Raw genomic sequence first — 16,649 nt, 5'->3', positions numbered from 1 at the left:
TCTTCCTTGTTTTAATCCCGTATCCTACAATATGTGGCTTTGATGGTAAGATTTATTTTTTTTTTTTAACATGCATGGCTGGATAATTTGCATTAAACAGCCTGTATCACTTTGATCAGGTCACAGTTGTACTTGCAAGCTCCTTAGTTTTGCATGTAGCAGGCTGATGGATTTCAAAGGTGATATCCGTATTTAGGAAGGGGTAACAGACTTCTGTATCTGTTCTATATGAAAACCAATGAGCAAATGAGCTAGTAAGCAAAGTTTTTTTTTTTTTTTTTGTCTGAAAACAACCGTATGGCTTTTGTACTTGCTCTATTAATTCAACCCAGCAGTTTGGAGGCTTGCTTACTGGTCCACTCAGATGAGTTTCACCTAACCGTTCATGTACACAGTCACCAGAATTAAAGCTAACTGTTATGCTTTTTGTGTTGATTTAACTGATTTTAGCTTTTGCATTTAAATTGACTTTATAGTGAAGAAAAATGGTTTGAAATCCTTTCTATATTTGTCTTGATAGTGGTCATACACAGGAAAAGATTGAAGTTATACCAATGGTTGCCTGACAATCTGTGTATGACTTTTAAATTATAGCATAGGGATCTGTAATGGGGAGGCGTGTACCTGGTGATTGATGGAAATGTCTGGTTAATGGGGGAGGGCATCTAAAGTTGTCTATAGGTGAGGAGATGTCTCCTGAGAATGAGGAGACCTCTATCTCTCCTCAATATTGCAGGTACCCACCATGGTTTTTCATGTGAATTGCTTGATAGACTGAAGCAGCCACATGGCTGATACCCTTCTTCCCTGTTCTCATTTAGGTTGTACAGAGTCCAAATGTATATGGAAAAGTGAGCAAGGACAATTCACGCTATTAGAAATAACTGTCAGCAAAAGAGTCGTGTGTGTGTGTGTGTGTGTGTGTGTGTGTGTGTGTGTGTGTGTATATAGCCCTACAGAACACACAGTGCACAGTCCACATGTGTTTATCTGCTGCTTCTCTGCACACAGGAAACAGGAAATGTATTATAGAGAAAAGACATAGAGTTTATCATGGGCGCAGCTACAAAGGTATAAACGCTGCCATCTATTGGTTGAAGAATATATCTCTACTTAATATTGATAGTTGTTGCATAAAATACTATGCATAAAAAATGCATTCCAACAAGCTGGGCCTATGTCGAGCATGTTTATGAGCTTTTGTTTTCTTCATTTGGGTTTTGTGTTTTCATGCAAGTGTATAATAATGCAAAACCTGCTTGAAGTAGGTGGTCAATGAATTCTGAACTCTCTCAAAAGCATTTTGGACGAATGTCAAACTGATGCCCTTGACAGAAGCCCAAAGCCTTTCAATACAGGCCTGAAGAACTTATGATGTCATTGAACCAGCCAGAAGTATTTTGGGGAGGGGTGCAGAGTGGGCTCTTTCAGGATGCTAGGGGTGGGAATGTGCTGAAAAGCTAGACTTGAGCTTTAATGAGACCCTGTCACCATGCTAAAATGTGCTTTTGAATTTGCTAGAAAACTACTCCAGTAGAGTCCGTTCCTAGCACACCCCCTTCTTTCCCTAGATTACCTTGTATGTATCTTCTGGGAAAGTAACAAGGAGTGACAGTTCTGAGTCTGCTGGGACTGATGACATCACATTCAAAATGGTGGCAGCAGCAGAGTGCTTTTAAATTTCTACACAAGCAAAGCTTTTACAAGTAAACAGACATAAAATACATTTTGATCCTGATATTTTATGGGAAGTTAAGACTAATCTGGAGATATTGTCTCTTTAAGGTCACATCCACAAAAGCTACAGGCCATCCTTATGTTTGGTTCTGTACCTAGTGAGTCACTGGCCAATAACAATGAGTTAAACCTGTAACAGGATGTCATTCTATGAGTCTACACTTTAAAAGAAGGAATTAACCCCCCAAAATATGAATAGAATGGATAGTGTATTTCTTAAAATTGCCCTTTTGAAGAAATTCTCCCATACTTCCTGCCCCACGTACTGGTTCCAGCTCACCCAAGAAGTGACCCAATAAACTGATATCCTTTAAGGTGTATTTTCCGTATAACACAAAGTAATAGGCTCACTTACAGGAAGAACCATACAGAGTCAGTAGTCGCCACCTGCAATAGTTGCAGCCCCAATCTTTCACCAGAATATCTGAAGGCTGCTATACATGGCAGGCGGAACTAAAGACCTTCAACAAAAATGACAGGTGCTGCTCAAGGCTCCACCAGGTCCTCTTGCATGACAGATCTCTAGGAGTGCCAATAAAGACAGAGCTTGTTCCAGCTCAAAACATCCAGTAGGAAAAGAAAGTCCTAAAAGTCGCAAATTGTAGCAAAACCCTGTGAGGCAGTGTATGATGGCCTCAATTCGGGCTCCAACCAGGCCATGCCGCCAACGCATTTCTCTCCGCATTGGAGCTTTATCGTGGTTAAGCTGTGGGGCAGAGTGAAACACAGTTTGGGGTGTGTGGCCTGGTTGGAGCCCGGGCTGAGGCTGTCATACACGTCATCCTAGGGTTTTGTTGCGATATGCGACTTTTAGTGCTTTCTTTTCCTACAGGGAGAACTAAAGAAAAACGTGTGTGGCCAGTTTGAGAATTACCTAGAAATGTCTGAGAACACATGATGTTCCTCCCTGCCTTCTGCTTGATGGCAAATCTGGTAGGTGGGAGACTGTATAACTAGAAAGTACAGTTGTGTTAAAAATAATAGCAGTCAGACATCACTAACCTGATCAATCACTGTTTTTAGTAGAAATTTTATTTATACATGGCAAATAATTTACTAGCAGGTGTAGTAGAGTAATAGAAATCCAACAGACTCAACAGTCATGACATGCATGCTGCTGATTCTGTGTAATTGAATCACTAATTGAAAGGGGCATGTTCAAAATAATAGCAATGTGGAGTTCTGTTAGTGAGGTCATTCATTCTTTGAAAAACAGGTGGAAATTATTGCCCTTATTTAAGGAAGGAAGGCAGCAAATGTTGTACATGCTGGTTACAGTGCATTTCTCTCTGAAATTCTGAGGAAAATGGGTCGTTCCAGACATTGTTCAGAAGAACAGCGTACCATGATTAAAAAGTTGATTGGAGAGGGGAAAACATATAAAGAAGTGCAGAAAATGATAGGCTGCGCAGCTAAAATGATCGCAAATGCTTTAAAATGGCAACCAAAACCTGAAAGACGTGGAAGAAAGCGAAAAACTACCATTTGAATGGATAGAAGAATAGCAAAAATGGCAAGGACTCAGCCAACAATCAGCTCCAGGAAGATCAAAGGAGGTCTAAAGTTACCTGTGAGTACTGTTACAATTAGAAGACGCCTATGTGAAGCCAAGCTATCTGCAAGAAGCCCCCGCAAAGTCCCACTGTTGAAAAAAAGATGTGCTGAAGAGGTTACAGTTTGCCAAAGAGCACATTGACTGGCCTAAAGAGAAATGGCACAACATTTTGTGGACTGATGAAAGTAAGATTGTTCTTTTTGGGTCTAGTGGCCGGAGACAGTTTGTCAGACGACCCCCAAACACTGAATTCAAGCCACAGTACACTGTGAAGACAGTGAAGCATGGTTGCGCAAGCATCATGATATCGGGATGTTTCTCATACTACGGTGTTGGGCCTATTTATCGCATACCAGGGATCATGGATCAGTTTGAATACATCAGAATACTTGAAGAGGTCATGCTGCCTTAGGCTGAAGAGGAAATGCCCTTGAAATGGGTGTTCCAACAAGACAACGACCCCAAACACACCAGTAAACGTGCAACATCTTGGTTCCAGACCAACAAGATTGACGTTATGGAGTGGCCAGCCCAATAGAAAACTTGTGGGGTGACATCAAAAATGCAGTTTCTGAGGCAAAACCAAGAAATAGAGAAGAACTGTGGAATGTAGTCCAATCATCCTGGGCTGGAATACCTGTTCACAGATGCCAGAAGTTGGTTGACTCCATGCAACACAGATGTACAGCAGTTGTCAGAAACAGTGCTTATACAACTAAGTATTAATTAAGTGATTCAAAGGAAAGCAAAATCTTCAAACATTTTTCAGTTTATATAGTGAATGTTTGAGTTTGTAAAGAAGAATACAAACACTGCTATTTTTTTTTGAACAGTCTAATATTCACTTTTCTTTAATTTTTTTTTTTAGGGGAACAACACAAATTTGATATTTTTCTTCATGTTTTGATTTGGAATAGGATGTGTAGTGTTCCCAATGCATTGGTCTGTATGGAAATAAAAGCTATTAGAAGGATTTTGAGCTTTATTCACTTTTTTCAACACACTATTATTTTGAACACAACTGTACATGCTGCCTTTTGGGGTTTCTCTTGCAAGATCAAACTCTTGCTTAGGGGCAAAGTGCGGTGGCAGTTCCCATATGTGTATCCCTATAGGTTATTACTTTGTGGTTTTAAAAACGTCGAAGGACTTGTTCTCACTTACAACGACCCTGTCACCACAAGGTCACTTCTATGTAAAAGCCCACTTGTAAAAGAAGGATTTGTTTACTAACCTTTTCTGCGGCCCTTGTAAGGAAAAGTCACCACTCCTCAGCCACTACAGTTGGGGAAAAGAGAACTGATGGCTTTTCCTTTCATAGGCTGCTGGAAAGATAAGCAAATATAAACTTATTTTATAGGTGGACACAGTTACTTTAAATACATGGGTTAATGTGCATTTTAGAAACTATGCATTTTCGAAGCATCTCCTCATATTCCTCACACCGAGCAGCACAGTGGTTAAATGGTTAGCACTTCCGCCTGGCATTGCTAGCATTGTGGGTTTGAATCCCAACCACGGCACCACCTGCCTGGAGTTTGCATGTTCTCCCTGTGCCTGCGTGGGTTTCCTCCTGATACTCCGGTTTCCTCCTACCCTCCAAAGACATGCTGGTAGGTAAATTGGCTCCTGTCTAAATTGGCCCTAGTATGTGTATGTATGAATGTCAGGGACCTTAGATTTACACCCCTTGAGGGTTAGGGACTGATGTGAATATACAATATATATGTAAAGCGCAGTGTAAATTGACTGCACTATATAAGTCCCTGGAATAAAATAAATAATCCAACATTCTGCAGTGAAGCGCTTTGATGTATAAAGATCAAAAACAATCTACAGTATATTAATTTTTAATGCATTTTGGTGCATTAAAAAAGCAGCAACTGCAAAACATCTGGTGTGAATGAGCAAGGACATACATTTTCAGCCCAACTGCTAATAGATCAGGTTTCTTCTTTAGGGCCTTTTTATATATTTTTTTTTTTTTTTGTGGTTGCGAGCACTTGTGGGAGTTTTCTGTTTACTAGAGAGAATTGCTCATTGGTGGTTTAGAACTCCTCCCAAGGAGATTTTATCAGCATACTGAAGTTGAAGGAGAAGGACTTGTTTGTACAGCTCTGTTTACAAGAACTCCTGTAAAAGTACTTCACTTAATTCTCAAAGATGTGAAGGCTCTGGAACAGGGCTGTTTACATATTTTGTCAGTACTAAAAAGCCTTAGACTGTATGAAGATGCTCTTTTTACATCAGAGTAGTTTGCTCTTCCTGTCCACTCTTTTTATACACAAAGTTTTTCAGGCTAAGAAAAGACCCAAAGAGTCAATATGATCACTGGCAATTTGTCTGTACTTTTTTTTTTTTTTTTTTTTAGTAAATATGCGAAGTATGCAAAAATATATCGATACTTGTGTTTCCAACCTAATAATGTAGTATTTTATTTCAAAATTAATACAGCTGTTCCAGGCTTATTGGTCAGTGGTTCTGAATGCACAGGTATTCCGGGGCTTAAAGGTTAAGTTTCCAATAACCTGGTTACTCTAACAGACCTTGCCACACATAGTGGCTGTGATGTTCCGTGCTGCCAGTTCCCAGAGTGATTATCCTTCATAATGCTAACAATGGCAGGCACTCATTGGTCAGCGCAGCCATGTGACCCTGCTGACCAAGGAGAAAAGCTTCTCATTGCATGAGTAATTATGATGGATACTTGCTCTGGGGCCGTGTATTACAGTTTATGGACTGCTACATTGGCAGTGCGAGGTATCATAGATATCTCATGCCTGCAGCCAGCTGATGTCAGCCGAAGAAGTTCCTTAAACTCAAACTTTTGTATGATTGCCATTGTTTCCTTTGAGTTAATGCATACACTGTAAGCCAGCTCCCATGGGTGTGCTACCTGCTCCTGCCTTTAAGGTATGTACAGAAGGTATGAACTACCTGGCTGGGTGTGTTTATGCCAAAAGCTGCTGGTAAGAATCTCTTGCAGTGATTGAATCATGCCTCCAACAGTCCTCTGAAGTTTATGATCAACTTCAGTTGGGAAGCAGAAGCAGGGAATATCCAGTTGTCTCTTGGGGGATCAGAAAGGAATTTTTTTTGCCTCCCTGGAGCAAATTGGATCATGCTTTGTTTTTTTTTTTTTTTGCCTTCCTCTGGATCAAGCGTGGGTATAGGATTGTGCATATGGAGGGTGTGTGTGTGTGAGATGTTTTTATTTTTTCCTGTGGGTCGAGCTGGATGGACTTTTTTTTATTTTTTTATTTTTTTTTTAAACCAAACTGACCATGAAAATATATGCAACAATGTGGTCCAGTTTGTGTGATGTCCTGCACAGATTAATAAAAGCTTGCGTAGGGAGGAACCAGCTTTGCCTATTGACAGCTGATCCTGTGTGATTTGGCAAAAGGCTCAGCAGCTGAGCGCTCTCCTTTGTTCCGTCTTTAGTTTTATTCAGTCTATCATAAAATGGGTGTCATGCTGTACGTAATATTGTAATTGCAACGTTAGAGGCTGTTTACATGACACTGAACTAGGACATGATTTTTGTACTTATTATTTTATTGGAAAGATTAATGTTGCATGTGTAGACAGTATGTTGTTTTTCAACCATCACTAATATAATTATTTCTCCTCCTGTGGTTTTCCTGTAACATAGGCTTGACTGTTCAGTAGGATGCCATTGACATTTATCCTATAACATAAACAAAGGTTAGAATAGCTTCCTGCTTCATTTTCTCACCCTGAATAGTTATGTTAGCTATAGTTGGACTGTCTTTACGAAGATGTAACAAATGTTCAAATAATATTCAGTGAACACAAATGGTGATGAAGCATTTACAGTACAGAAACAACCACCAAATATTCAATGGAACATATTGGGAAAAATAATTTTTCAACTTGCTGGAAAATCTTTACTGAAAGCAGTTGTTTTCAGGGTATTATACCAGTACAAATGATCGCTTGGCATGCAGCAGTTATTCAAAGGATCTGTTCACGTCTCACTTTAGCATAGTTGTGTTATTGGACTAAATAGCATTGTCGGTTCACGATGGCCCGTATTCATTGGCTTTTGTTCTTAGCAGGTTGTGGATTCCCATACAAGTCAAGAGGAATGCAAAACTTGCTCAACGCTTCTCAAAAGGAAGTCAGTTGCAGGTCAGTTGCATTCGTCAAGGAATTCTGAAGGTTCTCAGAAGCATCTCAGACAGATGTCAAACTGATGCCGTTGACGTGTGCCAAATGTCAGTTGACACAGGCCTTCAAGGGAACCTGTCATGAGCAAAATGTGTGAGTGCCTGCTACTTGGCCTTGCTGATACTTCTATTTATTGCAAGTCTCCTGAAAGGGGGTCTGTTTGAATATCAGATTATGGACAATATCTAATAAGAGGTACTTCAAGTCAAACTAAGGGTCCTTTCACACGTTCTGTTTTTTTTTTTTTTCTTCAGTTCAGTCACGTTTTTTCAAAGAAAAAACAAATGAGTTTACATCCGTGTTTACATCCATTTTTTTCAACCATTTACTTCCATTTTTTCATCCGTTTACATCCATTTTTTTCATCCATTTTTGGTATGTTTACATCCGTCTTTTTTGTCCATTCTGGAATTTGTTGCGGAAGAAAAATAGGGGTTTATTCCGTTAAAAAAAAAAACAAACATGTTACCGGATGTAAGAAGATGTTCATCCATTTACATCCGCAAGTCCATAGAAATACATGGGGGTCCGTTTTTTTTTTCCACCTGTAAACGCCCGTGTGAAAAGGGCCTAATAGTGTGAATTGGTTTTGCTGACATGTCGTCATCTACCAAATGACAACATTGAAGTCCTAATGCACACTGGGTGTTTAGGCTCAGTGCCTGAGTCTCTGGATTTAGCTGCAGCCGGAAGGCACAGGTCCACCCTCCAGCCCTGCTACCGGCAGCCTGTAAAACTCTAAGGGGCTGAAAGCTGCTGGAACTAGACGAGTATTACTAACATTTAGGGCAGTATGTGCTCAGGGACAAATGCTGTGAAAGCAGACTACTTTCAAGGCATTTATCTCTGGGCACATACCACCCTAAACAGTACTACCATGTTGTGCACCGTCCAGCCCAGGCAGCTGTCAGAGAGTTTGACAGGCTGTTGGCAGGGGTTGGACAGTGCACCCGTGTCTTCCACCTGCACCTAAACTGGAGCCTCATGTGCCAGGGCTAAAGGCCCAGTGTGCATGAGGCCTAAGACTACATGCCATAACCCTTAATTTGGCAATGGCAAAGTTGATTTGAAGACCCCATTTATGGTCCAGACACACAACTCTTCTCTTAATGTGTTTGGCCCAACAGTGGGGCCATGTTTTCCTTAGGAAAGAACCGCCACCTTTTCATTGCCTTTTTTCTGAGAGAGTGGACTTCAGACAGTGTGAAAACTGAAAATACGGCTTGCAATCAATCAGTGCAAATATATTCTTTAGTGAACAACAGTTCATTAGCTATCTGCCTTCCTAAATAACTAGTCAGTACAGTGTTGGATTAGCTCACTGAGCTGCAGAGTGTTTGCGTGTTTCTAGGAAACATTCTATGTTGTGGTTTCATAGCAGAGCAGCAGATATATGTGTGTGTGTATATATTATACCCCTTGACCTGTCCTGCAAGTTATCTAAACAATGGCTGTTTTTTTGTCTGGGTGCCCTGCATAGCTGAATGCTTAAAAGTGTATGTATAGACAAAGTTTTCCTGTTGGGGAAATTTCTTTTCACTCAATTACAACAGACTCCAAACGAAATGAAAGCAATCACTATGAAGTTAGGAAAATTGCCCCTTGGGATCTGTTTATGGTATTTGGATGCGGCCATGCACTTCACCTGTATTGGTGCACCATAGTGCCATTTATTTTGAATGGCACCCAGCACACCTGTTGCATCATATGGAAAAGCACTGTGTTACCAAAAATGCAGCCCTTGCGATTTTTGGATCCGTTTTGATATATTTGGCAACCCATTCAAGTAATACCGTAATGCAATACATTAATGCACATAATATGCATTAACTACACTGCAGTGGTGGGCTTTAGGCATTTTTAATGTATCCACATTGGAAATTTTCGATTTGTAACAATGGGCACCACTGCAGATATCAAGGGTGATGCTACATAGTGGGGGACACAGGCCTAAATAAAAAGTTTGATATCGGATCTGACCCTTTTCTGCTCCATCTAAAGCTATGAATACACTTACACCAATCAGCCATAACTTTGACCATCCACCTAATGTTAAGTAGATCCCCCTTTTCCCGCAAAAACAGCCCTGAACAGTCTATGTATGGATGCCACTAGACCACCGAAGGTATGCTGTGATATCTGGCACCAAACCATCAGTAGCAGATCCTTTAAGTCCTGTAAGTTGCAAGGTGGGGCCTCCATGGATCGGACTTGTTTTTCCTGCACATCACAAAGATGCTCAATTGGATTGAGATCTGGAGAATTTGGAGGCAGAGTCAACACCTCATACACGTTCCTCAAACCATTCTTAAACTGTTTTTGCAGTGTGGCAGGGTGCATTATCCTGCTGAAAGGCCACTGCCATGAATGAATACAGTTTCCATGAAGGGGTATACTTGGTCAGCAACAATATTTAGATCGGTGGTACATGTCAAGTAACATCCAGATGAATGATAGGAAACCCAAAGTTTTCCAGCAGAACATTGCCCAAAACATCACACTGTCTCCACTGGCTTACCACCTTTTCATACTCTATCCTGGTGCCATCTCTTCCCCAGGTAAGCAATATACATGCACCCGGTCATCCACATGATTAACACAAAACATCATCAGACCAGGCCACCTTCTTCCATTGCTCTGTGGTTCTGTTCTGATGCTCACGTGTCCATTGTTGGTGCTTTTAGCTGTGAACACGGGTCATCATAGGCACCCTGACCGGTCTGCGGCTATGCAGGCCCATATATAACAAACTGTGATGCCCGTTTTTGTTTTTTTTTGTTTGTTCTGCTTTCAACACATCAGCTTCATGGTCAACATGTTTATTGGCTGCCTAATATATCCCACTGACTTTTAGATGCCATTGTAATGAAATAATCAGCTTAACTTGTTGATGGTCATACATTTATGGCGGATTGGTGTATATTTCCAATATTTACATACATGACCTGAAGAAGTGTTATGGATTCCCTCCATTTCAAAGAATGTAGTGCAATATCCAGAGGTTTTAGCTCACTTTAATTGGCTAACTCCACAAAACTGTGGAAATGCCAATTCACCAACACTAATGTAAAGTAGCTTGGGTGGAAGCTAGTTTACCTGCTAGCAGGTTTTGGAAAAGATGAGTTAAACCGATATAAACACAAGGGTATACAAACTCCATGCAGACAGTATCTTTTGTAACTGATCCTAAGATATCAGATTAGTAAGGATACATGTTAAGGTTAAGCTAACCAACAAGCCAATGAGAACTTGATACTTTTTGCTCTACTGGTCTTGCTGCAAGAATATCCCTATAATGAGTGTTGGGTCATGACATGCATATGCAAACCTCAGGGAGCAGACATTCCTGTTCTGTGGGTCCCAGTGACCTACAAGCCTTACCCAAGTACACAGGGCGCAGACATCCTAGGTTTCTAACCTTGGCACCAGTGGTGGGATTATTGTTTTTTTGTTTTCAGAAGATATGCCTTTTTTTCCACCAAAAATGGTTCACGCAAAGCATTCTGCAATTTTCCTTTTCTGTTTAAAACCTGTGTTAGGTTAAATTTTCTTTTTAAATCAGTACTGCGGAATGCTCCTTGTTTTGTTGGCTGCTCTTAGTTGTAATCTTCATTCCTCTACCCCCCCTCCATACCCAGGGAGCGGTAATATTCTGTTGCTGTGGGATATTAAATACAGCCACCGGACCTGGCAACTTTGCCTGCACTTTCTGCCCCTCCTCCTTTATTCATAGACGCTGTACTACCGCTTCCAGCAATGAAAAGCGATCTATGAATGAGGACATGCGAATGAATAAAAAGATCCACCACTTCCGTTCATAGAGCCCGTTTAATTGATGGAAACTATGGTACAGCTTCCAAGGATGGAAGAGTTTGGAAAGGACAGGCGTAGTCGGCACAATTGACAAGTGCCTGTGACAGGTTCAGCAGATGTATTAACCCTCACAGCACAAGATTACCATTGCAGGGGTATAGGAGTCCTCTGACAAGGACTAAAGTTTTCAATTAAAGCAGCAACCAGCAAAAGGCATAGTTCTCATTGAATGTAAGTACTGTCCCTGGTGTGGAGTTTAAAAAAAAAAAAAGTCATTTTTTATTAACTATTTTCATAATTTAATAATGGCAGTCAAAAATGAGATCATTTCTAAAATGTACATAGTGGCGTGTGTTTTTACGTGGTTGCAGATCTCTGTAAATACCTCCCTCTCCTGTTCAACTGTAGGACACCCGCGAACTGTCAGGCAAAGTTTTTCTTTCCTCTGAGATTCCTGGACGGAATGTTCCCCTGGTTTGGCGTGCTGGGTGCTTACCGCATTCTTGGACGCATGTTAAGCTGCACTGTGTTGCTTGTCAGCCAGAGAACAAGTGTCTAGTTTCAGTGTGTGTTTTTTTTTTTTTGCACTGTTAAATGTACAGGTGTTTTTATGAACATTGATGCTTCCTTTTTTTAACTTTATATTTTGTGTCCATAAAGCACTTACAGTATACATTTCTGCTTCAGAAGTTTGGGATTTATGCACAAAGCAATAACCTTTATTTTTCCATTTTATTCCTGTGTAGGTTAAGAGATGGAGCTCAGAGTGGGAAATAAGTACAGGTTGGGCAGGAAGATTGGAAGTGGCTCCTTTGGAGACATCTATTTAGGTAAGCTGGAATTTTCTCTTAAGATTATAACTCTTCATGAATGTGACAAGACTGGCGCATCTGACCTGGAATGCATTTTACTTTTGACTTTGGGTAACTCATGTGAATCATCACAAAAAAATCTGCCTTGAGAAGATGTCTTAAGAAGTAAAGGATAGTTTATGGCTGTATCTGCTGCATGGTCTATTAAAACATAAGGGATTTCTCCCTAAAGATTAGAGAGAATGCCAGTCGTAGTTTGTCTGCATATATATATTGTTGAGTGGTAAGTGTTCCAATATAAGCTAGAAAATAAGGACCTGTACCTGTGTTTTGGGCCGTTTGCACAAAGGCCATCTAGGTGCAGTTTGTCTCTCCAAGCACTATAGTGCATTCACTGGATGCATGAACGCAGGCCTTCTTCGTTCCATGCTTTAGTTCTTGAACAAATAGGGCCCTAAATGCAGGTACTGCTTGTTAGTGTTCAGTCCAGCCACAGCTTGCCATAGAATTTGAGTGGCTTTAGGCAGTGGAGCCAGATGCTGCACTTATCCTTTTCAGGGCACACTAAGACATGAGAAGGGATGCACTGCACCTAGATGGGCCCCATGTGCAACAGGCCTAACGCAGCTGAAACCTGTATCATGTGGATGACCATGCTGATTTGAACCAGAGCTGCGCAGGACTCTACCATATAGAATGTGTGGACTTAAAGTATATCAGGCTGGAGCACGGGCGGACTGACAACTCATGGGGCCCCCGGGCAATAGGGGATCATGGGGCCCCTGTGTCCTTGCCCAAACACAAAAAAGCTTATGAAAAAGGTACCAGAGGCATCTCATGGGGCCCCCTACTGACCCCGGGCCCTCGGGCAGTGCCCGAGTTTCCAAATGGTCAGTCCGCCCCTGGGCTGGAGTTCTTTTGTGAACAGAACATATTGTGAATGGCCACCATATGGTCACAAGCTGGCAGTTCGGGTGCCTGGAATCCTGTGGTCGGATGTGTGCAGTACACCAGTAATACTGTACAGTGGGGTAGATCATGGTCTGGGCTTGCTAAACCACCATCCCAGAGAATCAAACAGAGTGCAATGCAGATGGACTACTTGTAAAGTTGGAGCTGTAGTAGGGAGCAAGAGCCACATAAGCCAATGCCTCTCCTGTAGTGCTGACTTCTGTCCCATGCAGAGTGATACCAACTGCACTCCACCTCTTATCCCGGCTAGCGGTCTCCAGAGTGGTGCCAGCAGCCGGAAAGAAGAGATCTTTAGGTCAGTGTGATGCAATACACTGGGCATAATATAGGGCTGCTTTCACACTGAAACAGTGTACCTGCAGGTTTCCTACGCTTAGTCATAGACTTCTAGTATAACCTGTGGGTTTGGTGCACTTTCTGAAAGCACACCAAAACTCTAGAATGCGGGAGTTTTGGTTCGCTTTCAGAGTGCACCACAGCAGCAGGATATAATAGAAGTCTATGGCAAAGTGCAGCTAACCCAGGAAAGTCGCAGATGTATTGTGCTGCACCCATGGTGGAGGTAAACCGCAGCACATCAGTGTGAAAGCAGCCTTTTAGGGAGCTTAGAACAGCAAGGGATCATTTACACGTGCAGGTTTGGGGGGAGGTAAAACCACATAGGGCATATTTTTACCACCCCTTCCCCCAACCACACCCCCTTTATCTGCAGTAGCCAGGGGTGCATGTCGCAGGTGTTCTATGCCCTGGCATGGCTGGTGGGTGTAGCACCTGACAAGCATGACTCATTCAAGTGAATAAGGCTACTCTGCAATTGCCCTGCAACCTTGTGCAGTACAGCAAACAAGGGGTTAAAGCAGGCAGCATTGTGATGCTTTTTTCACCGCCTAATTTAATCCCTTAGACTCTACAGAAGCATTCATTTGCGGGAAGCTTGAAGAGTGGCTCTATTTACTTGAATGGGTCATGATTGGCAAGTGGTATCACTCACCAAAAGGGGATCTAATTTTTGCTGTGGCATGTGTATTCCTTTGGCTGCTGCCTCAGCGGCTTCAGGGGTAGGGATTGGGGCGGTAAAATCATGACTCAATGACTCATCTGCAAGGTTTTACCGCCGACCAACTTTACACGTGAACGAGCCTTAAGGGTGCTGCTGCTGAGTGCAACTAAGGGCTCATTAACAAGTGCAGCAGGCACTACTCCTCCTCTAAAAGGGTTCTTGAGTGTTTTTTGACAGGTGGTAAGGAGGCAATATGTTGCCTCCTCACCAGCTGATTTAAACTCATGATTGCTGTGCAATGCACTTGATTGTGACATGGTAGTACGACAATAAGAGGTTTAAAGCAGGTGGGAAGAGGCAACACTGGGCCCGGTGATCTTTGACTTCTCCCATGTTGTTCAGGTAGATCTTCACCTCTTTTAGGTTGCCTAGCACTACTCTAGATGGACAATGATCTCTGCGCCAGTCATGGTGGTCTCCGTCCTGCTTCAGCTTTATGAATTCAAGACTCGGTTGGTTGAAAAGTGATAGGAAGATATCCTTCTTTACCCCCTTGGCAGTACTCGGGGTTAACTTTCAGTACCAGAAACGGTAACCCCGAGCCACACTCAGGAATACACTGCAGCGTTGCTCTGGGATCCCTCCAGCACTTACCTTGTCCTTCGGTTCCGCAATGCTACCCCTGCAGCGTCCCCAGCCATGTCCTCCAGCCGATGCCAGCATCCGTCTTCTGGGTTCTGTTCCCTGCAAGCGTCGGGACTTAAAGGGGACGGAACTGGCGAGAATTTCAAAAATGTAAAAATATGACATTCATTCAATACACTAAAATCTGATAGTATTACATTACTGTATCAAACCATTTCACATACATTTTGTCCCTAGTCCTTTGTCCTGTGCCCTGCCTGCATTTTTACTGTTCTTTCTGCCTGGAAACTACGAAACGTCCATGGCATCCAAAAAGCGTCCCTTTAGGTCAAAAGCAGTTTTAGACCAGCTAGAAAACGGCGATCATAAATTAGAATCACTTGCAGAATTGAGTAATGATTCGTGGGGAAATTCGTCATCAGACACTAAAAACGATTTTGCGACTAAGCTCAGTGATGTGCGAACTTGGCGCTATATTTCAAATTTCAGTGTTTTTTTGTTTGATGACATTGAGTTAAATTGATTATTATATTATTTTTTTATGATTATTATAATTTATGATTTCGTGCTTCAAATTTTATCATACCTGGGATGTTTACTAGACTCTTGTTTGGACAGATTTCAGTAAGTTATTCCTAAGAATTACAGGCCTACAATAAAAAAAACATTTCCATTGAAAACAATGTACTGCTTTGAGCACATAAATACTGACATAATCAGACCGCTAGGGAGGTTAAGGGGGGAAGATGTAAATTACTGTGAGTAACCTTGTCACCCATTATTAAGCCATCAGCCCTATATTACCCAGTTATCATGCAATGTATCTAAACCCTAGAATAATATATTTCATCTTACTAAAATTCAAATTGTGCTACACACACAATAAATGTACAAAAATGTATGTGATGTAAAACATCCAAAATTAGTGTATAGCCACAGTGCACTCAGTGACCTCACATACTAGTCATAATATTTGATATTGATATGTTATATTTAATTTTACTAGTCTTTAGGTAATCCTGCCAGTAATGTCCTAAGGTGAAATGCTCATTCACTCTACTGTATCTGTGGAGGCCCAACATTGTCATGCTAGGACAGGGATCATTTTAGGACTACATAACTCCTCCCCTCCCTATAACAGAGGAAGGTGTTCTATAGTGCACAGAGAAACTAAACCATGCTCACTGATAAGTCAGTAGAGGCACCGCGTACAGGACATAATCAGGTGACGAGATTTCAGGTAGAATCAACAGGCAGTTTTGCCCTTATTGAACATGTATAAGAAAATGCTTCTTGTGGTAAACTGAACTGACCAAAATGGAATGAGAAATAGTCCATTGCTAGATTTTGCACGTTTAAATCAAACCTCATATTAGAAATGAAAGACTTGTTTTGCTTTTGGGGCTCAATCACCCCAGCATGTAGCATTAATATGTGCATAACAAATATGTGCTACCGAGCGCGGCAATGCGTTTTTCAAATCGCACTGCTTGCTGTATATTTTATCACAGCTGTTAGTAATTCTTATGAGCTGTGGCAACATTGCAATGTGTTGCAGCGCATCAGAGCACGGTGTTTTGCACAAAAATACATGTCATCCTTTTTTTCAGCACACACCAGCGCAGCGTATTGATGTGAACAAAAGCCACAGGAGAAACGGGCAGGTTGCATTGGGCAGCAGGGGTAAGCGAGCCCTCATAATTTGTGGTGTTTTGCTTGATCTATAGGAAAAGGATTTGGAAGCGAAGTCTGACAGAGGGCATTGAACGGTGAGGGAATTATCACCACTTTCCATTTCGTATAATAGGTAGAGAGTTCAGAGAGAGTGTTCAGACTGTAGGAGGGTGGTGTTGGGTGGGTTCTGTAACATACTGACCCATATTCTATGTGCGGATGTTTTTCTGGCTCAGACATCCAGAGT

General features: G+C 41.7%; 1 protein-coding gene across 4 annotated transcripts in view; it reads left to right on the top strand.

Moving 5' to 3' along the window:
- CSNK1E (casein kinase 1 epsilon) overlaps nt 1-16,649 on the top strand; it is a 93,026-nt gene that overhangs the window by 31,007 nt on the left and 45,370 nt on the right. Inside the window, exons 2-3 of one of the 4 annotated variants that reach the window (XM_089674266.1) lie at nt 7,372-7,447; nt 12,046-12,129. In XM_089674266.1, the coding sequence (XP_089530392.1) occupies nt 12,054-12,129 (76 nt within the window). In that variant the 5' untranslated portion in view covers nt 7,372-7,447; nt 12,046-12,053. Of the gene's footprint in view, nt 1-7,371; nt 7,448-7,557; nt 7,580-12,045; nt 12,130-16,649 lie in introns of those variants that run through there. The other 3 variants (XM_089674267.1, XM_089674268.1, XM_089674265.1) reach the window with 3 other exon arrangements.

The sequence above is a fragment of the Staurois parvus genome, unplaced genomic scaffold (genome assembly GCF_062004578.1).
Source record: "Staurois parvus isolate SC_StPar_1 unplaced genomic scaffold, SC_StPar_1.0 ptg000149l, whole genome shotgun sequence".
Taxonomy (NCBI): Eukaryota; Metazoa; Chordata; class Amphibia; order Anura; family Ranidae; genus Staurois; species Staurois parvus.
This window is presented reverse-complemented; position numbering and strand designations above follow the sequence as displayed.